The 27,933-nt window shown below is 35.3% G+C and overlaps 1 protein-coding gene across 1 annotated transcript; it reads left to right on the forward strand.

Moving 5' to 3' along the window:
* Positions 1–243: 243 nt before the first annotated feature.
* TTF1 (transcription termination factor 1) lies at positions 244–27,779 on the forward strand. The gene is given in 12 exon segments (XM_074210843.1): positions 244–322; positions 5,747–5,831; positions 5,833–8,507; positions 9,518–9,735; positions 10,154–10,339; positions 11,908–11,986; positions 13,451–13,581; positions 15,227–15,464; positions 17,236–17,325; positions 20,540–20,605; positions 24,222–24,307; positions 26,821–27,779. Coding segments are annotated over 11 exon segments (4,014 nt in total). The 5' UTR covers positions 244–322; positions 5,747–5,753; the 3' UTR covers positions 26,988–27,779.
* Positions 27,780–27,933: the final 154 nt, after the last annotated feature.

Here is a 27,933-nt window from a genome sequence, read left to right on the forward strand (position 1 = left end):
GATGCTCAAAGAGGTTCAAAGCACAAAAAAAAAAAGATGAAGCACCGCCAGGAGGCGCTTAGGGAGGGGGGCAGGGGCCGGAACCGCCGAACGTGACTCGGGCTTCTCTAGGCCAGGCGTCCCGCGGGCTAGCGAGGTTGCTTTAAGTGGCGTCCTCGGTTGCCATGGCAGCAACACTCGGCCGGCGCGGAGACTAAAGGAAAGGCTTGTAAGTTTCAGGCGACTTCCGCTGGAGCACTTCCGGGAGAGGCGGCCAGCTGCCGGTGGGGAGCGCAGGCTGGTCCCAGCGGCCTGTGAGGGCCGCGCACCGAGCACATGGCAAGTGAGTAACCGCGCCGTGGAAGGCTGGGGGTCGCGTGGCCGAGGGGGCGGCCGGGGAGCGGGGGAAGGAGGCGGGCGGCTGTTCTCCCCCAAGGCCGGGGCCAGCCCCGTCCGCCTGGTTCCCCCGGGCCCGGCGGTTTCGGGCAGGCCCGGAGGGACCGGCCCTAAGCCAGGGCTGGGCCCCCTTCTTTGGCAGCCAATGAGGCATGCATCGTAGCATCTCCTGTGCCCCGGGAAGATCCCGGAGTTGTACAATTAGCATCGCGTTGATTTTTATGTAAGTGCCAGGAGCTGCGCTATTCAGTGACTCTCAGGACTAGTGACATTTAGATAGAGCTGCTGTGCTGCCTTGAAACTTTACAGTACAACTTAACAGTTATTGTTGTATTTGATCTTCATCGCCTGGGACCTAAGTGGTATTAAAATATACATTTTACAGAAGAGGAACCTGTAGCAAATACATCATAAGAGACTTTGCCCAGGGGCGCAGGGGCTAGTAACTGTCCGAGGTTGAATCAGAACTCTTCCCTCTTCCCTCCAGGCTCAAGTGCTCCGCTGTGCTACCCTTATCTAAATCACCTTCCTCTCAATTCAACAGACTCCTGAAATGTCACCCTCCTCGGTCCCACACCGGGACGGTCATTGTCATAGATTTAAAGTGTAAAGGGATATTAGGGGTCATAGCTATCCCTCCTTTTAGAGATGAGGAAATTGAGGGGCAGAGACATTAAATGACTTCTCAGAATGGTAATTGGTGAAGGGTGGGAGTCAACCCAGGTCCTCCGACTCAAAAGCCAGCATACAGCCTTGGTATATAATAATAACTATTTTGTTTACATTATTTAAGACCAGGAAATCCTTCTCTCTGATCAAAATTTCCTATCTTTCAAACTCTTTCCCCTAAACTTGTTGTCCACCTTCACCATATACTCTGGTACAAAAACCCCTCCATATGTTCTCTTAATTCATTATCCTCCCCCTGGCCTCACTTCCTTTTTTTAATCTAGTCCCTATGTTTGATAAGTTCAAGCATAAACTGTCACATACCCATGAACTCCTTGTCTTGTAACATATGATCCATTCCTGCCAACAAACTACTAGAAATGATCATCCACCCTTACAGATTGCATTTGTTACAACTGTTTGTTTACTAAAACCAGTGGGTCCTCTCTGCTGCAGTCTTTCGATTCTTATCTTATTGACTCAAGTTTCACAGTCTACACAGAAGTACTACAAAACTTTTCTCAGAATTGCTAGTTCCGCTTTATTGAAAAATGTAACTCATTTGTGTGAATGCTCATTCTTCTTACTTTAGTTTTCAAATCCCTTTTAATTCATCACATTCTTTTTTCCCATGTTCCAGTTGGTGATGGGAAGTGGAGGTTTACTTTTTTTTAGGTTTTTTTTTTCTTGCAAGGCAAACTCTTCCTCTTAGTAATTCTCTCTCTCTCTGTCATTTTTCAATTCCTTTTGTTATTCAAATCATTTTAGTTATGTAGGACTCTCCATGACCCCACTTGGAGTTTTCTTGGCAAAGATACTGAAGTGGTTTGCCATTTCCTTCTCCTGCCTTTTTACAGATGAGGAACTTGGGCAAACAAGTTAAGTGACTTGCCCAGGGTCACACAGTAAGTGACTGAGGCTAGATGAGACTTCCTAATTCCAAGCTTGGCACTCAGTCACTCAAACCACCTACTTGCCCTTCTACTGATGATTATAACGATTACTATACAAATTCTTTCTATTATTTCTGTGATTTCTGGTGGGGCATCTTCCAGTTCCTCAGGTTTGCCTTGTAGGTGTGATCCTTGACTTCTCACTCATTTTTCTTCCTCTATGGCCAGTTAATTGCCAAGTGCTTTAAATTCTACCTCTATTACATCTCTTATATTTGGTTCCTCCCCACTCTTAAACTTTCATACCTCTTAGTCAATCTCCATTTTCTAGTTGCATTCCTTTATACAGCTACTGAATGGATAGATATTCCCTAAAACAGAGATCTGAATATGTCACTCTTCTAAACCCAAATTAATAGGAATTCCCTACCTAGAATAAATTAAGAATTCTTTCCCGGGGGCGGCTAGGTGGACAGAGCACTGGCCATGGAGTCAGGAGTACCTGAGCTCAAATCCAACCTGAGACACTTAATAATTACCTAGCTGTGTGGCCTTGGGCAAGCCACTTTAATCCCATTTGTCTTGCAAAAACTTAAAATAAAAATTTTTTCCCCTGCCTTTTAAAGCCCTCCAAAACCTGTCTTCCACCTGACTGTCAATCCGTACTTCATATAAATTCCATTTATGAACTTTCCTTTAAGAGTTTGGAAATTTTTTACATTGATAATGGTGCCCCTAGCTCACTCGTGCCTAAAATATCTTACTTTTCATTTTCTTATAGAATCCCTTGTTATTGCTGAGTCATTTCTACCTCATTTTGATTCCCATACTTTCCTTGGAATTTTCTTGACAAAAATAACTGAAGTGGTTTGCCCTTTTCTTACCTTTGGATTAAAGTAACCAGAGAGGTTAAATCACTTGCTTGGTGTCTGAGGTTGGATTAGGTCTTTCTGAATCCAGACCCAGCATTCAATTCACTGAACCATAATCTAGCTAGCCTCAAAAACACACCTGAAGTGTATTTTTCCTCATTTAGCGTCTTCTGGAAATTGCTTTTTATTACTTTCTATTTATTTTGTATTTATTACTTTATATTTTTCCTTCCCCATCCATATAAAGTAAGGATCCTTTTAGATCAGGACTGTTGCATTTTTGTCTTTACATTCCTATCATCCATTCTTTAATAAAAACTATTGAATTGACTTTTGTCACATGACCAGAAAGCCAGAGATCTGAGTTTAAATCTTTGGTCCTTTGACTGAATCTTTTCACACTTTCAACCCCAGGCTATTCCTGTTCCGGGAATATTTTAAGTAGTTCATTCTGAATAAATGGCTAACAAAAGGATGATTTAAAGAGCAGTTTCCATAAAATAACCATAAGAAAAAACTTAAAATGACCACTTTAGAGATTTTCTGCTATTGGGGGTGGAACTGGGAACATTGCTGGAAGTTGTAGTTTAAATATAAGGAAAAACTTTTAAACCAAAACTGTCCTTACAACTTTCACCCCACCCATCTATTGTTGAGGCCTTCACCTTAAGTATGCACCCTTCTCACCTCTGACATAGCCATCACCCTGGTACAGGTCCATCAATTCGGTGCTTGGACTATTGTAATAACCTGCCAGTGGGTCATCCTGCCTTAAATCTCTTATAAAGTCCTGTCCATTCCCAATACTCTTTCCAGCTCCAACTTTCCCTGGATCAAATACAAAAGATTTTCAAAGACCTTCAAAATTTAGTCCTCCCCTCCTCACACACACCGCCCAACTCAGTCTTCTCACATTTTACTCCCAAGCCACATACTTTTTAATACTGTGGCTTTGACTTCCTTATTCTTCCTCAAACAAAACCATCTTAGCACATTCCTCACTACCCTCAGCTTCCGAATCCTCGAATGTTTTCCTTCCTTCCTTCACTTCCTACTTTCCCTGGCTTTCTTCAAGTTGCAACTAAAATCCCACTTCTCTTAATGCTTTCCACTTATATAGGGAAGTTTAGAGAAAAAAGGGCTTGGGTACTGAATTTCTTTTTTTATATGTCAAGCATTTTCCAGCACTTTTGATTCTAGTGCTTTCTCTCTTAAGTATTTCCTATTTATTCTGCATATAGGTTGTTAGTACGTATTTATTTTCTTGTTGTCTTCCTTATTATACCGTGAAATCCTTGGAAGGCAGGAACTGTCCTTTGCCTCCTCATGTATCTCCAGCCCTTAGTACCTTACCCCAGGTAGGCATTTCATAAATGCTGACTGAAAGACTGAAATGGGCTGCTTTGAGAGGAATTTACCCAGTTATAGGGAAGAGTCAAAGTAAAGGTTGGTGACCATTTGATGAACCTGGGATACCTGAATCAGGTACGGTTTAGTTGGAGATGGACTTTTGAGAGTCATTACGTTGTAGTTAGTGCATTCTTTGATTTTAATGGTCTTTCTCCTGTTGTAGATGAGACGATAGGCAAAGTTAAGTCTGATATCTTAGGATTCACTTGACCAGAAGCACACAGACATATGGAAGGAATAGAAAACAAGGTTCCCACTAACCATTCTTATTAGATGTAACCAAGTTCATCAGTGTTAGGAAGCTCTAAGTATGAGAAGCAATTTCTTATAAATAATTGGATATTTTCTTTGCATTTTTCACATTTAAACACTGAAAACACAATTTGCCATTGCCATTCTTATTAATCATTTTCATCATTTTTATTAATTAGCAAGGATCAAGCTCCCACAATGCATAAGGCAGTCTGCTATTTGCTAGAGAAAACTGACAAACAACCCTTCTGGAGTACTTTGGATAGTGGACTGGACTTTGAGTCAAAAAAAAGTCTGGTTTCAGATCTATCTCTCTCATAAACTTACTAGCTCTCTGATTATAGGAAAATTATTGAAGCTTTTTAGTACCTCAGTTTCCTCATATCTAAAATGAGGCAGTTGGACTCAATAATTTAAGTTTCCTTCTAGTTCTTAATTCATGGTGTTATACCTTTTTTTTTTTTTATTTGGGATTCTCCCTCCCTGATATAGGTTTTAGGCCCTTTGTATTTTAAGCAGTGATTTTCCTTGAGCTGCTGTGGTCAAAAATATTAATCATCCTGATGCCACCTGATGATCTCCTTTGAACTTCCTTTAAAACTGATGTATGGGCTGTCACTGACTCTATAATTAGTCTTTTAAGCTTGAGATTGAATTTTACTACCAAATCTTAGGATTCCCTCTACATTCTTATAAAGTACCACAGTAGGATTTTTGGTGGAAGCATTTACAGTATCTATTATAAATTATATACTTTACAAAATTTGTGTTATATCTGAAAATGAAATGCAATACAACCTTTAGAAATTATTTTTCAAAAGGCATGTGAGAAATGGGCCAGGAAAGTTCTTTTCTCATTTTATAATGGAGAATGTAAGTATTTCAATTTCATTAAATCCTTACTGTAAGGTCCTTTGCTCTGTTATAGAAGTGAGTATCACATGAGCCATTGTTGCATATGAATACAATATTAACTCCTACCTCCAACCTTTGATTCTATTAATTTAAACTAACAGAATACTTAATGGAACTGTGGGCTGTTTTATAATTGGATTTCCAGTTGCAAGGGTATCTTTTGACAATGGAGAGTAAGGATTGTGTTACAATAAATCTTAGATATTTAAAGACAGTGTATTAAATCTAGATTCTGGAGTCATGTCACAATGAAGTCTCATTTTATTGTCACTGTTTCTTGATGTCATGGTAAATGAATCTGCTTTGCAAAAATAAAATCTTTTTCATTTATACTTACTTTATTAAAATGTTTCATTACAGGAACAAAATGAATGGAGAATTTGGTAGATTTCAAAGTAATACTCCAGTTTTTGTGAAGAAAAAAACACAGCGAAAGCTCTACGACTGGGGAAAAGAATAAAGAGTTTAATAGAAAAGATCTTGATTCTCTTCTGCTCTTTGATGAACTTTCTCAGAGGACTACAGACCAAGCAAATTCTCAGTTCCCCAGTTCTACTTGTATCAGATCAGAAATCTGCAATGATAATGAAATTCTTAAGGTTGTAATTATCATCAAAAAGAGAAAAAAGAAAAATAGAGTCACCTGTGATATACAGGAAGAAATGGGAGTAATTTGTGTCCTTGTAGATAAAGAAAATATTGAAATTATGGAAAGGAAGAACTTTAGAAAAGATGTTGATATTGTTTATATAGATATGAAAAAAGGGAAAGAGTTGCCAAAATTAAATGATAAAGATGAACTGCATTCAATTTCTGAAGCTGATAAAAATAAATTAGAAGATCCAGATCACAAACTTAAAGGCAGACTCCATAAAATCAGTGGTAAGAAGGAAAATTTCAGTGGTAAACAGAAAAGCTCTCATGAGAGCCTCTGTTCTCAAGAGCAAGAATGCACCGATCGTTTAGAAGAGGGTGAGATTAGGGAACCATTAGTATCTACTGACATAATGAGATTGTCAAAATCCAAGAACAAAAGGAAAAGGTCTTTAAATAAAAACCTTATGAATTCTAAGCATATTTCCATGTCTGATGAAAACCTTGTGACCATGGACATCAGTAGTACACAAGTGGTCGATGAAGTTAGTGCATTAGAAGATGATAGGATCCTTGAAAAAGACAATGTGAAATCTGTCAGGAAAAAGAAAAAAAAGGAAAAGGGCCCACATGAAAATGATCAGGTATCTGCTTATGATTTTTTAGTGCTCGATGTGAGTTCTGCAGATGGCCAGGGGAAAACAGGTGATAGTGTTAGTAATGTGGGGATTCTGGAGGGTGATAGTACCCTTAGTGAAAGCAATAGAGAATTAGTCAGAAAGAAGAAAGAGAAGAAGATTTCGTCTAAAAATGATCGAGCACTGGTGGATATGCCTTCTGACCAAGTAGTTGATGTAGCTAATAGCTTTGAGACTTTGGAGGGTGATAGCACCTTCAGTGAAAGAAACATGGAATCTGTGAGGAAAAAGAAAAAAAAGAAAACTTCAAATAAAAATGATATAGTGAATTCTATGGATATACTATTCAATAGTGCTAATAATGTCAAGACTGTAGAAGATAATAGCATCCTCAGTGAAAGCAAAGCAGAATCCATAAGAAAAATGAAAAAGGAAAAACTTTCATCTAAAAATGATCAAGTAACTACTAACAATTTTTCAGTGCCTGAGGTGAGTTCTATGGATGTGCCTAACAACCGGATCAAAGTGGTTGGTATAGCTAATTGTTCCATTGAAATTCTGGAGGATGATAACACCTTTGTGGAATCCGTTAAGGAAAAGAAGAGAAAGAGAAAGATTTCAAATACAAATAAACAGCCATCTACTGATTTTTCAGTACCTTATACAAGTTTTGTGGATATGCCATCTGACCAGATTAAAAAAACTAGTCTTAACATTGAGTCTTCAGAGGATGTTAGCACCCATAATGAAAAGCATGGGGAATGTATCAGGAAAAAGAAAAAGAAGCGAAAGACTTTGACTGAAAATGACCAGGTGTGTGCTGCTAACTTTTCAGTATCTGATCTAGGCTCAGTGGATAGGCCTTCTGACCATATGAAAATGCAAAATAAAATTAATCACACTGAGACTCAGGAGAGTGATGATGCCCTTATTGAAAACACTGAGAAATTTGTCAGAAAAAAGAAAAAGAAGCAAAAAGCTTCATCTGAAAATTATCGAGCACCTGGAGATGACTTTTCAGTACCTTGTACAAGCTCTTTGGATAGGTCTTCTAAACGAGACCAAATGAAAATAGGTGATAGTATTAACACTGAGACTGTGAAGGGTGATAGCACCCTTAGTGAAAGCAGGAAAAGGAAAAAGAAAAAGAAACAGAAACAAAAGAAATCAGCTAAAAATATTCAGAATCCTGCTGCTGACTTTTCAGTACCTGATCCAAGCTCTATGGATAGGTCTTCTAACCATATGAAAACAAATAAGGTTAATACTACTGAGGTTCTGGAGAGTGACAGAACCCTCACTGAAAGCAATGGGGAATCTGTCCGGAAAAAGAAAAAAACCCGAAAATCTTCAGCTAACAATGAACAGGAATTTGCTGATGATCTTTCAGCTCCTGGAAAGAGCTTGGTGGCTAGCCCTTCTTCTGATCTTATGAAAATGGGTATCAGATGTAACAGTGAGATTTTGGAGTGTAAGAGTACTCTTAGCAATGGGGAGTCTGTCAGGAAAAAGAAAAACAAGCAAAAGTCTTCAGCTAAAAATGAGCAGGCCCTTATTGATGACTTTTCAGTACCTGGTCCAAACTCTGTGGATAAACCTGAGCATGTGAAGACAGGTCTTGGTGTTAACAACACTGACACTTTAGAAGATGAAAACTCCCTTAATAAAAGCAGTGTGGAATATGGGAGGAAAAAGAAAAGAAAGAGAAAAACTTCATCTGAAAAGGAACAAGTATCTGTAGATGCCTCTTCAGTCCACAGAACTGATAACATGATGAATTCAGAGTGTGGTTATACTTTTAATGGGAGAGTGAAAGACACCAAGAAGAAGAAGAAGAAGAAGAAGAAAGAATCTCATTCAGAAAAAACAAGTGTAGAAATTGAAGAGAGGTAATATTGGATCTTAAGCTTTGACATCTTTTTCATATGAATTCTACCACTTTATCATTACTTCAGAACCTTCTTTTATTTCAAGGTTGCTTTAAGCACCAAGTGATTCTCTTTGACTGTACATTTGTTCTGTCATTACTGTCATTTCCGACTCATCATGACCTTATTTGGGGTTTTTTTTGGCAGAGATACTGGAGTAGTTTGCCATTTCTTTCTCCTTGTGAGGAAGCAAGCAAATCTAAACAATGTTTGGGAATGCCAGTCAGGAAAATTAAATTTTCCTAACCAATAGACAAAATTACAAGATGAATTTTGTTAGAGAATGACATTTAAAAATTATTTTACTTTTGTCCATTTACCTCTGATTCCTTAGAACTCAGGTTTCTTCCAGGTTTCACCCAGCTACTGTTTTTACAAAGTTCTGATGGTTTGAAATGATTATACAGATGAGTTCATTTAGAAAAATAACCAGGGGTGGCTAGGTGGTGTAGTGGATAAAGCACCGGCCTTGGAGTCAGGAGTACCTGGGTTCAAATTCCGTCTCAGACACTTAATAATTACCTAGCTGTGTGGCCTTGGGCAAGCCACTTAAGCCCATTTGCCTTGCAAAAACCTAAAAAAAAAAAAAATAACCACTCAGAATTCCTTTCCCTACCAGTCATTTATTATCAAATATGTGGAGAAATACCTTCAGCTTTCAGAATGACCTAGGCACAAAACTCCTCAGGGAGAAGATCCTATTTATTGTAAGTTCCTCTGTGCATTTCTGCTGTGGTATGCCTTTGAAATTAATGGTTCTATGCCTTCCAAACAAGTAGAAAAGTGAACCTATTTAAAATATATGCCTTTAATGGCTATTAGCTACAGTAAAATTTGACAATAAAACATAAAAGTTTATTTCATAGCAGCATTGCTCTACCTGAAGTGAGGGAACTATGTTTTAAGCAAATGGTTAGAAGATACTTAAATAGATGGTGTCAATGTGGACTTAAAACTTTTCCTTTTCTTAGGTTAGTATCTACAAATGAAGAAAGAAAGAACTTGGAAGAAGCTGATGATTCAGATTTGGAAAATTTGTCTGAGGATTTAATAGATCTGGATGTTGACTTGGAAACTGCTGTGAAGAAACTCCAAGAGTTTATTCCTAATGTGAAGGAAAGGGCAGCTACCACAGTAAAGCGAATGTATAGGGATGACTTGAAACGGTTTCAGCAATTTAAAGAACAAGGTAAGTTTATTTTGTAAAAAAGTTGAGTTATTAATGAGGGAAAAAAATTTCTACTAAGGCAACATGATGGGCTTTGCACTAAAATCAGAATTTGCCAGTTATATGAAAGAGGAAAAATAAAGAGATTAAAATGTCATTTTATTTTATTTTTAACCTGTACATATGGTAAAATTCTGATATGGATCTGGTGTGGCCAGAGCTTAGTCCATTTTTAGGCCAAAGCCCTAAATTACATGGCTTAGAATAAATTTTATTTCCCCTTTAGCCACATTCACAGTGTTTAGTATTCTGGTGTCATGTATATGAGAATTCATTAGGGATGCAGAGAAGTTACTAGATTTAATCAAAGTGGTTGGGAGACTGCTTTGGAAAATAGTTTTGGTTTTAATAAAAAGGTGTTTACATTTTGGAATTCCAGGTATTCCTATTAAATTTGGCAAATTTTCTGCAAAGGAAAATGAACAACTACAGAAAAATGTGGAAGATTTTTTATCATTGACTGGAATTGAGACTGCAGACAAATTGCTGCATACTGACAGATATCCAGAGGAAAAATCTGTTATCACAGATTTAAAAAGAAAGCACCAATTTAGATGCCACATTGGTAAGCTGAATATTCTGATGCCTTAATTAACTGTCTTCATTTCTTAAAAATATTTTGGCCAAAATTTTCTACAGAGAGTTTCTTAGCATATCAGCATTCTATAGCTCTCATAACCCTTGCCATGAAAAATTTTTAAACATTTATTTTACATACTTATAAGTGCATATACTATATACATATAATATCTATAGAACATTAGCTCGATGTCATTGACCTTGTCATTATTGTGGTTCCAAGGTGCTGTCCTTGGCTTTGCTGGTTCAGAAACTGAGTTTTGTCAGTTTGCTTAATGATGGTTCTTGCTTTGGTTACTGTTTCACATTGATCAACGTCACTTGAGACAGTTGTATAAATAGTACATGTGAGACAGTTGTATAAATAGTACATGTAACCCTTCTATTTTCAAAACAGGATGATCATTAAAGACCCCAGCTGCTGCTATTTATTGTCAGCATTTTATTGAACTCTGTACTTTGGCATCCTAATAAAACCAGGATTTCTCTTAAGTCATTCCCTCTTCAATTTTAAGATTTTATAGTTTTCATTTATTTATCCTGAGAAATAAAACTAGTAAATGACCCTGAATATTCAGTCTTCTGGTCAAAATAAAAAATTTCTCAGTATGAAAACCCATTTGGGAAATCAGCTTAATATTAGCAGTTTACTTGATTAGTAGGTTCAAGATAAAAGGAGTCAAGTGTCCTCATAGGAGAACCTTCTGAACTTCTCTTTAAAGATCTGTACCTGCCAGTTTAGTTGAACTTACTGTGTACCAAATATAGGAAAATATAGAAAATAGTAAGAAATCTGTGATTTTGAACTGACCAGGCAAATTGTACATTTGATTACTTTTTTTCCCCTGTTTAATCTCTTTTCCAAACTAAAAAAAAAGATGGATATAGTCAAATATTTGACTTTTAAATAGTCATTATCTTTCTCACATGGTAATGATTATTAGTTTCCATATCTTTTTTCTTAACTTTTTATATTGCAAAGATTAATACTTTTTTCCCATTTCTATTCTTTAATTTCATCAGTAAATTTTTTAATAGCCTTGGCACCCATACCGAGTTGTAGGAATCCTCTCTGGAGAAATGTTGGAATATATGCTATAAAAGAATCTATCTTTAATTCAAGCAGGATAATTTTGGAACTTTTAGGGTAAAAGGGATGAAAAAGAATCGTCTACCACAAAACTGTTCAGGTCACGCAACAATTCTGCAAACAATTATTAAACACCTTTTCTATGTCAGACACTGCTGTTTGCTTGGGTACATAGATATGACATGGGTATTTTTACCTCTGATAGGCAAAGTTGAGAAAAGGAGAAACATTGTTCAAATCTTCACTAGCTTTGAAAATTACAGTTTGTAAAACATTCTGTAGGGAAATAAAATCCTTTTCTCAGATTATATTAGAATCATTTCTAGCCTCCTAGTCATTCATAGATCTCTGTTGAAAAGCACTGGCTTAAGATATTTTTATAATTTGGCTTCATTCTTTTCGCTTCCTGAAATGACTTTTTAATTAATCTTCTCTAGATAACTTACCTTTCTTTCTGATTTTAGGTGAAGGTATTCCCCGGCCATGGAAATTAGTATATTATAGAGCAAAAAAAATGTTTGATATCAACAATTATAAAGGCAGGTAAGAAAAATATCTTTGGAATTAGATTCTGAAGGTGTTAATAGCCTCATTGTTGAATGTTTAAAAAGGCCACTTCCAGAAATAGAAATTTACTTCCATAAGTATTTGAATTTAAAAGTACAAAAAAAAATATAAAATAGTTTTTACTTTCACATGAAATAAAAATATTTCGTATTTTCATTTAAGATATGTAAAGGTATAAAAAGTTTTTAAAGTTTTAGTAATCTGTAGTGTTCTCTTTTAATATGAAAATATGATAATATATATTATTTTATTTTCTGAACACTGCGGTACTATATATTTTTAATATTTGTTTTTTATATCAATTATTAATATTTATCAATTATTTACTTACTATTTTTAATTTATAACTAATTATATATTATAAAATAATTAATATATACATTTTAATGTTATAAGTGGAATTTCTTCTTTGCTGTTACCCCAGTTAAAGATTATAATTGTGATTAACACAAAAAATGCTTTTAATAATTCTAACTTTTCAGGAGATAAATATATTTCTCTAGGCAGTTTATTTACAATGAAAAAAATTTAAAGATGGATTTTAGAATGAAATGTTTGTCTTATGAAATCATCCAGAAGTTCTTTAGTGAAAAATCTACCTTTCATTTCATGACCTTATTAATAATAGTAGAATGAATAGTAGATTTGAAATCAAATGATTTTGCCTCTGAGTTTGCCTCTGTGATCATGGACAAGTTTATTTCTGGCCCTGAGTTTCTTACTCTATACAATGAGAATTTGCCTAGGTGATTTCAAAGGCCATTTGGAACTGTAGATCCTATGAAACTGTAAAAGACTTTTAGTTTAGGGTATTACTTTTATTGTTGGAAAATAATTGTAATTACATTGAGAATATTTTTCTTAGTTAACATAGTATTGTATAGTAATATAGTTGTGTATTATATAGCTACTACATAATTATTATAGTATTATCTATAATGTTAATATAATAAAATATTTAGCAGGTTTTTTTAGCATTGCATAATGTCTGGAGTAGAGGAAAAACTGGTTCAGATCTCAGCTTTTATCCTCCTCAGCTCTTTGACCCTGAGTAGGCAAGTCTCTTGACTTTTCTTACCTTAAGTAACTAAAACTGTAAGCTAGAGTTAATGGAGGAAGGTCCTACAAGGATAAAATGACAAGCTTTTGGCTCACAGACGTAAAGTAATTTTCACTTTAACTGAGTAAAATTGTAGAATCTTTGTGTTTGAGAGAATTTTAGAATTTATTTAATCCAACTCAACTTAATTTTATATTTGTTGAATAAAATTGAGGTCCCAAAGTCCCATCTAAGATTACCCAGAACCAGTCACTGACAGAATTGTGACTAGAACCCAAATCTTTTCTGTAATTGTAAGAAAATAATTTTAAAGTACATTGATTTAGAATTATAACTTGTTTATATTGGATTTCTTTTTCCTTGTATTTCTTCTTCCTTAGGTATAGTAAAAAGGACACCCGGAAATTAAAGAAGTACCAGTCCATTCATGGAAATGATTGGAAAAAGATTGGTGAGATGGTGTCCCGCAGCAGTCTCTCTGTGGCATTGAAATTCTCCCAGATTAGCAATAGTAAGTGCTATGTACTTTCTGATTTTGATAAATAAGATTGATGAAACTGCATTTCAAAAATCTGGATGCTGTAATTTTATTTGCTCTATTTGTTTTTCACGAGCATTCTTAAATATTGATTTATTTCATTTCTTGATATAAACTTGATGAAAAGTATTAGAAATCTATTAAATTGTGCTCTTTCAATCAGTTTGGATTTTCCCTCCCTGTTCCTGAGAAATAGTGATAGGAGTGATAATGTGTTAGAAATATTCTTTTCTTGTTGAAATTATTTGAATAGCTAAAAATTTGAGACTTAGCAGTAGGGATTACAAAACTTTGTTAATGATTCTTTTGTCCTTGAGTGTAATAGCAGAGGTATTTAGCTGAGAGTGATTGTTTTTTTTGTAATCCAATGTGTGATCTTTCATTTATGTTGGTATGGAGCTTATTTAGGTAATGAGCAAGTTCTAAGAAAAGTGTTTTAAAAAGAAATCTTATAGCAATGCATCCCCTGATTTCTTCAGAAAAAGGAGTGCCCATATTATATATTCATAACGAAGATTGAGAAAGTGTCAGGCAGATTCTCCCCCCAATACACAACACTGCTGTCATTGTGTGCAGTCATTTTTTTTATTTAGACCTTACTAATCAAAAAAAGAATGATGTTAATAAGCATAATTTGACTTTCTTAGGAATATTAAAATGTATGAACATTGTTGTTGCTAATATAGAGTGAGGAAAAATAATTAACATTAAAAATATTAAATATCTGGCTTTAAATACTTCAAAATCCATACCCTAACTGTATTTCCCTTAGTGACCTTCAGTTCTTTTTACTTTAATACTCTTTTATCCTATAATTCCTTAGGACAGGGACAAGGTCTATGGCTTTGCTTCTTTGAATTCCCCAGGCCAGAAAATTCTCTCTACCAATGTAGGTCACCCTGTTCTTTGGAACTTGTAAGAGTGTCACAGAGCACAGAGAAGGAAAGTGCTTCATGGAGGGTTGTATTTTTTTGTTTAATTGTGATTGTGCACCAGTCAGACAAGGATTGACACAGGGTCCTCAATTCTGCTCTCCATGCAGGACTATCCTTGGAACTTCTGTAATGTTGCATTACTGCTCAAGTGCATCAGTTCTCTTTTTGACCTGTTCTGACCTGTGATTTCATTGCTATGGATAACTACCCATTCCTAGTGTATATCAGCAGCTCTTATTCAGCTTAGAGTTCTAGAGAGCTGCTTGGGACACTGAAATATCAGGGGATTCACTCAGAGTCACAGGAACCTTTTTTATGTAGAACCAAAGCACTGTGAAAGAAAGGCAGTCTGCACTCAAGGAGCTGTCAGCCTAACGGAGGAGACAACATGAAAGCAACTGTGCACAAATAAAATATATAAAGGATAAATTGGAGATAATTTATAGGGGGAAGGTACTATATTAAGTGGGATCAAGCTTCCTTTGAAAAGAGATATTTTACCAGGCTTTGATGAAAGCCAGGAGGTGGAGATGAGAAAAGAAACTATTCCAGGCATAGGGACATAAAGCATGTGTCAGAGTCAAGACCTGATGTTTTTTTTCTTACTGATTTCCTTGAGTTGATTCTGGAACTAGCTCTCCAGTGAATTACATTAATGTCTCTTTATTTTTTCATGTCCATAGAAATAAATCATGGTCCTTGGAGTAAAGCAGAAACTCGTAAACTAATTAAAGCTGTTGAAGAAGTAATTCTAAAGAAACTGTCACCAAAGGAGGTGGAAGACATAGATTCTCGACTCCAAGAAGATAATTCCCCAGAATCTTTATCAGTTTTGCGGAAACAGCTCTACAAAGGCATATCCTGGGTAGAGGTAGAAGCCAAAGTAGAAACAAGAAATTGGATGCAGTGTAAAAGTAAGTGGTAAGTTTTAAGGTTTTTCTCATATTTCATCACCTTCATTTCCAAACAGATCTCACCTTTCGAGAGAGAAAATATAGTACATGGTAGTGGAGAAATATGAAAGGAGGGAGTTGGAATCAGCAATGGCAACGGTGGAAAAAAATTAAAGTAACTTTTGTGATGGACTTATCATAAAGAATGTGATCCACCCATGACAGAGTTGGTGGTGTTGGAACACAGACTAAAGCACATTTTTTATCATTAATATTTTTTTTGGGTGGGGGTGCAGGGCAAATGGGGCTGGGTGGCCTGCCTGGGGCCACATATCAGGGTGATCGTTGGGTGTCTGAGGCCGAATTTGGCCCTGGGTGCTCCTGGCTCAAGGGCCAGTGTTCTGTCTGCTACCCAACTGCCCCTACTATTATTACTATTTTTTTTATTTTGCTGGGCAGTGGGGTTGGGGTGGCTTGCATGTCACACAGCTGGGTGATTGTTGGGTGTATGGGGCCGGATGTGGGCTCGGGTACTCCTGGCTCCAGGGCTAGTGCTCTGTCCACTGTGCCACCTGGCCATACCTACAATTATTAATATATTTTTTTAATTTTAATTTTTTTCTCTCCCCTTTATCACTCAAGTGAGTATATTTTTGGGGGGAGGGGGTATTTTGTTTACTCTTAAACAAGAATATTAATGTATAAAAAACATTTGTACAAAATGAGAATAAATAAATATTAAAGAAAAGAATAAAAAAAGAAAAGAAAAAAAGATCTCACCTTTCCCTCCTACCCCAACCTTGTAACAAAGAATAAAAAATGAAGTTAGGGGGGGAAAGGCAGATCAAACATCGGTTGAATCCTGATAATGAACCTCATTGTTCCAACATAACCATTGAATATAGGCACAATTTTGTGTCTATAAAATTAAGTCTAAAGTGAGGCTTTAAAATTTTTTTTAGAGAAATGACTTCAAATAGGAAATGAAATCCCAAGGACAGATAATAAACTTAAGGAAATCTAAAATGTATAGGTAAACAAAAATCTTTTTAGAAAAATATATTGATTACTCTAAGGAGAAACAGGATGGTAAAAGGAGTGTTTCAAGGGAAAATCTAATGATTTTTAGAGATTGAAAAGAACTTTTATCATCTGCAAATAAGCATTTATGTTAGTTTCCTAACTGGTAGCTTGTAACTGTGATGACCCTTCTATTCTCAAAGTTGATGTTTTATTTAGATTTTGGGGACCTTATTAGAAGTTCACTTCACTCATTTATAGTTTTACCTTTCCCTTCTCCCTCACTGATGGCCTTAGAATTTTATATATATATATGTATGTATACCTACATATGTGTGTACCAGGTATATATGATCATTTATGTGAGTCTACATAGACACATACATACATAAACACATAAATACATACACCAGGTATATGTTTAATTTATTTACATGTATGTGTGTATGCACACAGATAGAAAGACACACACAGATACCAAGTCTAATATGTGGTTGGATACCTTACCAATCAGTGACAATGACAATTACTGTACATTAAGTAAATAAACTATTAGTTGATTTATTAAAAGATTGAGCCATGCAGAGTATACAGATTTTCCTGATCCCTGATAAAAATGAATGGATTTGTGTATGTGGAATACACGCTAATAAATGATAGAAGCTGAATTAAATATTAATATATAGATGAGAGTAATTTATATATGTGTATATATAACTTTACAATGGAAACTTTCCCCTAAAATGATAAATTTGTATTTTTTGTTACTTTTAACATAGGCCTGAAATTCTAACCAAACGGATGACGAACGGGAAGGTTGTGTACCGTGGGATAAATGCTCTTCGTGCCAAAATCAACCTTATTGAAAGGTACAAAAATTAGAATGTGTTCAAAGTTAATCTTTCTAGCTTTTGAAACTTTCCATAAAGCCAAACAGAAGAGATTTATTAAGTATCTACTAGATGCAAGCCACTTTACAAAATCCTAAATGATGGAGGTGAGGAAAGAGTACAATCCAGACATGGAGGACAATTGTGCAGAAATGGGAGGTACAGTGGTCTGTCTGAAAAACAGGTAAGCCATAATGTTTATTAAGGCCAGTAAGGGTTTATATGCCACACAATGGAGTTTCTATTGACTCTGAGTCAGAAAGTCCAACAAAAACAACTCAAAGGCTGAATAGAGAATTCAATACTCATTCAGGAATACAAAGCAACCCATACCACCTATGATGTTGGACCACTGGAATAGGGCTATAGGTTAGACACACCTGCAGACTAAAGCTACTAGAGCTACTATTAAATGAGAGAATAACATTTAAAAAATCCTTTTTGAACTCTTCCATGGTCTGAGAACAATTTATATTTCTCTTTGAGGCTTTGGATGTAGCAGTTTTGACTTTGTTGTCATCTTCTGAGTTGATCAGGATCTTTTTCTACTGTTTGTTCATTGTTTTTTTTGTTGTTTTTTTTTTTTAGGATTTTTGTCTGTTCATTTTTACAGCATATTTTTTGACTTTTAACTCTATGCTAAAGTGAGGTTCTGCTTCCTGAGAGGAGGGCATATTGTCCCAAGTTTCAGGGTTTTTGGTGCAGCTGTTTTCTGAGATAATTTTGGGGACCTGAAAAGTTTTTGCGTCTTCCAGGGTGGTATGATCTACTCTCCCAACCTGAGCTCTGATCTGGAGGAACCACAAGCAGACTTTTCCACCCTGAAAAATTGTGACCAGGGTCCCAACTCCCTCCTCACCTTGGGACTGAGAATCAGATCTACAACCCAGATTCCAAGTATAACAGAGTGCTGCCCCTAGTGCTGGCAAAGGGACCATATACTCTCCTTCTAACCAACTATCCAACCACATTACTATCTGGGCTGAAGAGTCTGGAAACCAGAGTCTCTTTGTTGCCAATTTTTAAAGATTTAGAGATTGGAAGACAGAAGATTTAAGGCCACTGAAAAGGCAAAGGAATTCGTAGCTCTCTGGGATGTTAAAACTGTTCAGGATTTTATTGTAGAATATAACAAAATATTATTTCCAGGTTAAAAAAAAAAACTACTTTCGAAGGATCAGAAGCACTTAAGACAAATTGAATAATAAAGACCTAGTAGAGTGAGACAGAGATAAAGAAAGAGATAGATAGGTAAAGAGAGAGACAGAGATAAAAGAAGAAGCAGAGTTGACTGGGCCAGAGAGAGAGCAGAGGTCCAACTCAGGTTTTATAGTCTTGCCCGTTATCCAGAGGATAACAGAGGAATTCCCTTCCTCCCCTTATGTGACCCTGACTAGAATTAGGTAGAGGATTGAAGACTGAGGAGATCAGGATACAAATTTTATGTTAAACAATGAAACAATGATAGTTATCTTATTATATAATTTTGCTATCTCTTATACTTAATTTTTCTTCCTTAAGGATATGATTTCTCTCTCATCACATTCAACTTAGATCAGTGTATACCATGGAAACAACGTAAAGACTAACAGACTACCTTCTGTGGGGGGGGGTTGGAGGAGGGAAGCAAGATGAGGGGGGAAAAATTGTAAAACTCAAAATAAATCTTTAAAAAAGAAAAAAAAAGTAGCAGTTAAGGAAAAACCATCTAATACAGCAACCAATTTGTGTACCATTCCATTCCTCTAGTCCACCATCTCTCAACACAGAGGAAGCACATTACATTGTCAGTCATTTGGGACCTACACTGGTCATTGAAGTTGATCTGAGTTCTGCAGTGTCTTCATTTATATTATTATATCCACTACTCTGATTCTGCTTTCATCTGTATGTTTTTATACTACTTCCCCCATGTTTTGCAGATTATTCATATATTTCCATATAAGCATCTCCTAACCAATGTGTACCTAAATTTTGTTTTAAATTTTGATGACTACCAAAATAGTACTGCTATGAATATTTTTATATACATGAGACTTTTTTTATTGATTTCTTGGGGTTAAAAAGTCCAGTAGTTGGTTTGCTGGATCAAAAAGTATGAAAATTTAATTTACTTTCTCACATAATCAGATTGTTTTCCAGAAGTGTTACACCAATTCCTGGTTCCTCCATTAGTGTATTATTGTTCTTCTCTTTTCGCAGCCTCCTCAGCATTGACCATTTCCATTTTTATCATCTTAGTCAACTTGACAGGTGTGAGGTGATACTAAAAAATTATTTTTATTTGCAATTCTTTTATTATTAATCATCTGAAATATATTTTTCACTCAGATGTTGATAATTTGCATGTCTTATTTAAAATTTTTTTCATGTCTTTTGACCATATCTATGGGGAGGTGACTCTTCATGTTATATATTTGTGTCAGTTTCCTAGAGAATTTGAATGTCACAGATATTGAATGCGATGATTTGAGGCGGGGTTTATTCTATGGCATCTCTTATTCTAGCTACTTGGATTTTTGTCTATACAGAAATTTTTAAATTGCAAACAATTGAAATTGACAATTTTATTTTATCTTTTGTAATATCCTCAATCCTTGTGTAGTTATAAATTTTTTTCCTAATCACAATTGTGAAAAATACCTTTCATTCTTCTCTAAAGTTTTAAAACAAATATGAGTTCTTGGATTTAATCTCTATCCTTTAGGAGTTAATTTTGGCACATTGTATACACTGCTGATCTTAACCAGAGGCTCTTAACCTTTTTTAATCATGACTGTTTTGATTCCTGTGGTATTTTTGATGAAGCATAAAGACCTCGTCAGAATAATATTTTTAAATGTATAAAACAAAAATACATAAAATTAAAAAGAAAACCAATTATTTTGAAATGGTTATTAAAATTTTTTTAATCTTCCTGGACCCCAATTGATATATCCCTGGAAGACTATTTTTCGTTTTCCTGTAAGTTACTGAATCCTTCCTCCAAGAGTTTGTGTTCTTGGATTTCTCGAATGCTAAGCTACTCTAGTGTTTTGCTTTTAGCTCTTGTTTACAGACCTAGTCCATTCTACTCATTTTGTATTTTTTTTTAGGTTGGTTTGCTTTATTTTTTCCTGGATCTGTCATTTGGTCGGTAAGTTACTTGACATAAAACTGATTTGATTTAGATGTAATTTTTATTTCCTCTCAGGTTGTATCAAACAAATGTACAAGAAGCTAATGAAGTTAATTGGGAATACCTTGCTGGTGCTATTGGGTAAGAACTTTTGTTTGATTTTAGGCTAATCAGAAGGAATATTCATGTAATATAAATGTTTCAGTTTAAAGATGTGGCTTGTAAATTTTTAGGAATAACATGAAATTAATACTTAAGATTTTTAGAGAAGTATAGGTAAATTCACTTTGTTTGAGAGGTGAATTTTATAAACTATAATACCACCTGTAAGAAATGAGTGAGTTTTCATTTTAGTCATCTCCATGACAACATTTTTCCTTTTTCCTTTTTATGTTTGTTCACAATATCAACTAGGCCTTAATGTTGTCAAACCTGTAAGGCCTTTAATTTTTCTTTTCAAATCAAGTATCTGCTTTCTCTCCAAACCCCTTAACCCTGTTACAAATGCATGTACACAAACAAAACAAATTGACCATATCCAGGTTAATCTTGAAACTGTCAGGTGGTATTTTGGAAAGTTTTTGTTAATCACTTAGCAGCCCAACCCTGCCTAAAAAGTTTCTTTTCCTCATTACTCACTTGACACTTAGTTGACATTCCCTTTCTTCTTAGACTTATCTCCCCAACTTAATTATAAGATTATAAATTCTCCATTTCATGTATCTCTGTGCCTAGCAATGATCTCATTTGATCCTCACAACAACCCTGGGAGGGAAAGCACTGCTATTACCCCCATTTTACAGTTTAGAAACTAAGGTAGACAGAGGTCAAGTGACTTACTCAGGGTCACACAACTGAGAGGTATCTGAGGCTGGATTTGAACTCAAGTCTTTCTGACTCCAGACCAGGGTACTCTGGCACTTTTAGAGCACCACTGCATCTACCAGCCTCTTCCTCCATTGCTTCCACAGTGCCTCTAGACTGGAGACCTGGGTTTGGGGGAAAATTGCCAAGAGATAAGATTTCTCTAAAGTTTGTATCCTGAACAGGTATCTCAGACCTCTACTCCAGAGTTGTTCAGGCTGGAAGTGCCCATTTCTGACTTCAGATCCTGCCTCAGACAGTTACTAGCTGTGAACCTGAGAAAGTTAATGAGCTCTGTTTGCTTAGTTTCTTCACCTGTAATATGATGATTAATAACTTGCTGTGAGTATAATATTGATAAAGCCTTAACACATTGTAGGTGTCTCCCTGTCCCTTTCCATTGTCCTTGACTTTTCCCTCACCCAAAAGATCCAGTTAGTCACCAAATCTCACTGTTGTCTTTGATGCCTTATGTCTATCCATAGCCACCTCTCTCGGTACCTCTCAGTTAGATTTTTGTCATGACATCCTCTTTGATGTCCCTGACTCTAGGCTCTCCCCATTTCATTCCATCCTCCACACTGCTGCCAGTCATCTTCCTTAACTTCCTCTGATCATGGGCCTGCTACTGAGTAAACTCCAGAGCTACCTTTTTGCCTCTTGGATAAAGAGGGAAAAAATCATGATAAAGACAGAAAAAAAGAAAAGAAGTTTTTAAAAAGATGAACATGTATGCTTTTCCCTGCATTCAGAACCCATAGTTTTTTCCCTTCTGAAGGGGGATGACATTTTCCTTAACAAGTCTCTCAAGATTGTCTTTGATGACTGAACTGCTGAGAGGAGCTGCATCCATCATAGTTGATCATCTCACAGTGTTGTTGTTAATGTGTACAGTGTTCTCTTGGTTCTGTTTCCTTCATTCAGTATCAGCTCATACAAGTCTTTCCAGGCTTCTCTCAAGTCCTGCCACTCGTGATTCTTTTATTTTTCTTTTGAGCACTTTATTTTTTTTATATATTTTCTTAAAGATTTTATTTATATTTTGAGTTTTACAATTTTCCCCCCTCATCTTACTTCCCTCCCCCCCACAGAAGGCAATTTGCCAGTCTTTACATTGTTTCCATGGTATACATTGATCCAAATTGAATGTGATGAGAAAGAAATCATATCCTTAAGGAAGAAACATAAAGTATAAGAGATAGCAAGATCAGACAATAAGATATCAGGTTTTTTTCCCCCTAAATTAAAAGTAATAGTCCTTGGTCTTTGTTCAAATTCCACAGTTCTTTCTCTGGATACAGATGGTATTCTCCATTGCAGACAGCCTTAAATTGTTTCTGATTATTGCACTGATGGAATGAGTAAGTCCATCAAGGTTCATCATCACCCCCATGTTGCTGTTAGGGTGTACAATGTTTTCCTGGTTCTGCTCATCTCACTCAGCATCAGTTCATGCAAATCCCTCCAGGCTTCCCTGAAGGGATTTTCTAATAAAGCAATAGTGTTCCATGACATACATATACCACAGTTTGCTAAGCCATTCCCCAATTGAAGGACATTTACTTGATTTCCAGTTCTTTGCCACCACAAACAGGGCTTCTATGAATCAGATTTTTGTACAAGTGATGTTTTTCACCTTTTTCATCCTCTCTTCAGGGTATAGACCCAGTAGTAGTATTGCTGGATCAAAGGGTATGCACATTTTTGTTGCCCTTTAGGCATGGTTCCAAATTACTCTCCAGAAAGGTTGGATGAGTTCACAGCTCCACCAACAATGTAATCCACTCATGCTTCTTACAGAACAATAATACTCCATGACATTTATATACCATAACTTGTTCAGGCACTGCCCAGTTGATGGGTATCCTCCCTCAATTTCCAATTTTTTTTTAGTTTGTTTTTTGCAAGGCAAATGGGGTTAAATGGCTTGCCCAAGGACACACAGCTAGGTAATTATGAAGTGTCTGAGGTCGGATTTGAACTCAGGTCCTCCTGACTCCAGGGCCAGTGCTCTGTCTACTGCGCCACCTAGCTACCCCACAATTTCCAATTATTTGCCACCATGAAAAGAATTGCTATAAACATTTTTAAAATGTGAGACTTCCCATATTTTATGATCTTTTTGGGATATAGACCTAGTATATTAGTATAATTTCCTTGTTGTATGTTGTAAATAATATTACATGTACTGCTGCCATTTTATTTCTAACTGCAAATTCTTCAACTGTGTAACCTTGGGCAAGTCTTAGACTCTGAGCTAGGAGGAGCTATAAAGGTCATTTAGTTCAATTCCTTCATTTTATAAAAAAAGAAAATTGAACCCTAGAAAGTAAAGGGACTTCCACAGGTTCATATAAACTGTTTCCCTGGTCCTCTTTCCTTTTCTTAAGTTGAGTGAATTAGATTAGATGATCAAAAAGGTCCTATTATAGTTTTAGCCTCATTACTGATACATACTATAGTTAGTACTTTTATTTATAAACAAATTTTCTGTGGTTTCTGATCTTTTTTTTTTTTTAACCCATTTCTAGCCATTGTAACTTTGATTTTGGTAGTGATGATTGTAATAGCAACTAGGGGATTTAGTAGATACAGCATTGGACTAGAACTCAAGACTAATCATGAGTTTAAATGACTTCAGACATTTAGTAGCTGTGTGACTGGATAAGACATTTAACCCTAATTGCCAAAATGAGCTGGAGAAGGAAATGGCAAACCCTGTCCAGTATCTTTGCCAAAGAAAATCCCAAATGAAGTCACGAAGAGTCAGGCACAGTTAAACAATGACAATAATAATGATGCCAATAATAGATTTTTTCCATAATAATGAATTTCTGAATTGGTAAATGTGGAATATAGATATATTCTTTCTTCTCTTTTTTTTTTTAAATAGAGATGTTCCTCCATCTTATGTTCAATCTAAATTTTACAAGCTGAAAGCTACCTGTGTACCTCTTTGGCAGAAGAAGACCTTCCCAGGTGAGTAGTTTTATTTTGGCAATGTTACTTCCTTTTGGTACCAGGAATACTTCACTCAGTGATTCTCAGCCTCTGAGCTGCGGACCCAGACTACAAATTCATATCAAGCATTACAAATTTGTTCTCACAGAAAATGTGCAACATGAATAATTGGCTTTGTGGTGACAGTTTTATATGATCCATCTTTCAGTTATGCTAATAGGAAAAACAAATTCTTATTAAAGTATTACTGAGTTAATAGTTTTTTGTCATGGCAGATACTAATATAAATATTGCCTATCAAGGGGCAGGGGGTCTGTGAAAGTTTTTGATGGTAAGAACAGATCCTTTTTGCTCAAAAAGATTGAGAATCACTGGTTTAAATGGCATTGCATCATAGGGTATATAACAAAGCAATTTAAAATCTATACTTAAATGTGTTTGGTGTACTATAATATATCAGTGAATCCATGAACTAATAAATGTAGGGGCTTCTTTCACTGGTCCATATTTCATTCCATCATGCCTTTTCATAATATGTTTTATCTTTCTTAAATACTCCATGGAGATGTATTATATCCAGCATGCTGGAGACCTTTCATTATTCTTTGAATTATTTTTTTTAGATAATAAGGTAGATTTTTCATTGTCCATCCTCAGTGAATTCTTTCATGGCAAGTTAAATGCAAATCATTTAACTTGCTGCAGTTTAACTATACCCACCAGCTATCTTTCTATGCTGTTTGGGTTGAGCACTAGGAGACCATAGTACACAGTAACAGCATTATTATAACAAAAATCAACTGTGAAAGGCTTAGCTTCTGTATTCAAGACAATGACTATGAAAAATGTTTATCTACCTTCAGAGAGAAGACTGATGAACTCTTTGAGTACAGATTGAAGTATATTTTTCACTTTTTTTTTACAGCATGACTAATGTAGAAATATATTTTGTTTCACTTCCTATGTATAATAGGTATCATTTCTTGACTTTTCTGTGAGTGTAAGAGAAAGTAGAAGGAAGAAGAGAATTTGGAACTGAAAATTAGAATAAATTCTATTAAAAAATTAGGTAACAATATGAAAACTAAAATAAGAACAAAAAAGTGTCCATTGATTAACTGTACTCAACATAGAGTCACAGTAGACATTTCCTTGGGAGAACCCTAATATGGTAGTTAAATATTAAAAGGCATACAAGAAAACATGGGCTTTTAGTATTCAGAAGTATAATAGGTACTATCTAGTTCAGTCAGCCAGTGAATGTTAAGCATCCCTTCCTAGGATTCATGAACATTTTTAGAATTCTTCTTTTATAAGTATATTTATATATTTTTCCTCATATGGCAAACTTTTATGCTTTGTGGATAGGTTTGGTTTTTGGAAATAGCCAGAAGGCATTAGGAACCATGTCTGCTTAGTAACTGGTTTTTGTTTTAAAAAGAATGTGACTAAAGAAATAATAGTGAATTTCTCATCTGGTGGCTTGTTTATGAAGGTGATTTGAGCAGAACCAGAATGATTACAATAACTGTAGTTTTCTAGTGTAACTGTTTTGAAAAACAACTTTCATTTAAATACCTGTGCTGGAGTGGAATGTATATATGTTATCAACCTTCAGCCATAATACTTTGTGGTCACATCCTTTGAATATTACTACTATGAAAGAATAGTGTTTGGAAAACAACACTCATTTGGTTGTGTATTCTCTGTTAGGTTTATTTTGAATATGTCACTGATTTATAATTAAATCACCTATCATCCAATACAGCTTTTATTTAATATAGATTGATTTTTATTTTTTAAATCTACTTCATTAATGCCTCATTAAATGTAGTATTTAAAACAATTAAAAGATAGAGGAAGGCTTTAAGTATGGTAGACTCCCTCTGGAAGATTTATCTCTGAAAGGCACCAGTGTTATTGTTGCAAAGACCAATGGATTTGGAGTCAAGACCTGGATTAAAATGTCCTCTCTGCCACTTGGCACCTGTGTGTCATTGGATAAATCATCTAATATTGCAGGATTGCAGTTTCCTAATCTGTAAAATGGTAGGGTTAGACTAGGAACTTCTGATGTCTCTTCCAGCTCTAAATTTGAATTTATGGCTTTATTACAAAAATTGTGTCCATTACAAAATGAACATATACAAGAATTACAAGAGGAGGGGAAAGTATAGAGTAATTTGTGCTGGTTAAGGGAGTCAGCATTCAGTCATCTTGATATACTGTAAAATGTATCCAGAGTGATTTGCATCTAGAATCTTAAATTTTGGTTCCTTACATCATTTTGAACTTAGAGACACTTGTATCTTTTTTGTATTTAATGCAGACTTAAGTTAGAATTGGAAACTTTCACATAATAATAATAATAGTAGCCAACATTTATATAGAAATTTAAGGTTTGCAAAATATTTTGCAAACATCTCATTGGGAGGGAGATGCTGCTCTTACCCCTAATTTACAAATGAGGAAACTTAAGGCAGACAGATTAAAGGATTAAGTGAATAAACTGAAATTTTACTCTTCTTTAGAAATCATAGACTACCTATATGAGACCAGCCGTCCATTACTAGAACAGAGGTTAAAGAAGAAGCTGAAGAAGGAAGGCACAACTGTCCAGGAACCCGAGGTTCCAAGGCAGTCATTTCGATTCAAGGACATCTTTTTTTGTGAAAGTGACAGTGAGGAAGAAGACTGAGAAGAAAGCAGCTAAACTGGGGTCACAGACAGGTTTCTTTTTTTTTTCATGTTTTTAATTTATTGTACTGCTCATAGTTTGTTTTTTTTTTTCAAAGTCATTTCCAAAATTGTCATACTGTGAAGAATGGATATTGACCTGGGAAGGGTTGGGGGTCTTTTGATTTGTTTAATTCTACTTTGACATCATTAGAATTTCCAGGCAGAAGAGATACTTCAAAGTGTCCCCTAACCCTCTTGGAGAAACTGAGGCTCTGAGAGGTAAGGTTACATTACTGAGGCAATATAATGAATTTAGCAGAAAAAGAGCATTTATTACTTATGTAATCAGGCTTTTTCCTCATGTGTAAATTGGGAATAAAAATACTTGCAATCTCTACCTCCCAGGGTTGTGGAGAAAGTACTTTGTAAAATTGTTGATTCCTACATGAAGATTTTTTAATTATTATTCAGTGTCTTGATTTCATTCTGATAAAATGACTTTTTACTAAAAAAAATCTTATATTTTAGATCATTAAATAGCTTCATATATTTGTACCTCAGATTACCATGAAAATACTCTTTGTATTTGTTTTAAGTTTGATCTCTCACAAATGGAATGTGATCAATTTCTCCTGCTGATGATCTTTTTAAATGTAGAGATGATTCCTGTACATATTTCAGTATAATTATGAAAGTATAAAATATATTAGATGAATATTTTTTGTTGTAATGAAAGTGCATGTATGCTTGATATAAGAAGCACTTGGAGATTTTTTCACTTGTTTCTTTATCATATTAAGATGAATATAAAATAGGATTTTCTAAATATGTCTCTGTGTGTGTTTATTATGTTGTACATGAAGGGTAGTGAGTTAAGTATTAGAAAATAATACTTTTTTTTTTTTAGGTTTTTGCAAGGCAATAGGGTTAAGTGGCTTGCCCAAAGCCACACAGCTATATTAAGT

This window comes from Macrotis lagotis, chromosome 1 (genome assembly GCF_037893015.1).
Source record: "Macrotis lagotis isolate mMagLag1 chromosome 1, bilby.v1.9.chrom.fasta, whole genome shotgun sequence".
Taxonomy (NCBI): Eukaryota; Metazoa; Chordata; class Mammalia; order Peramelemorphia; family Peramelidae; genus Macrotis; species Macrotis lagotis.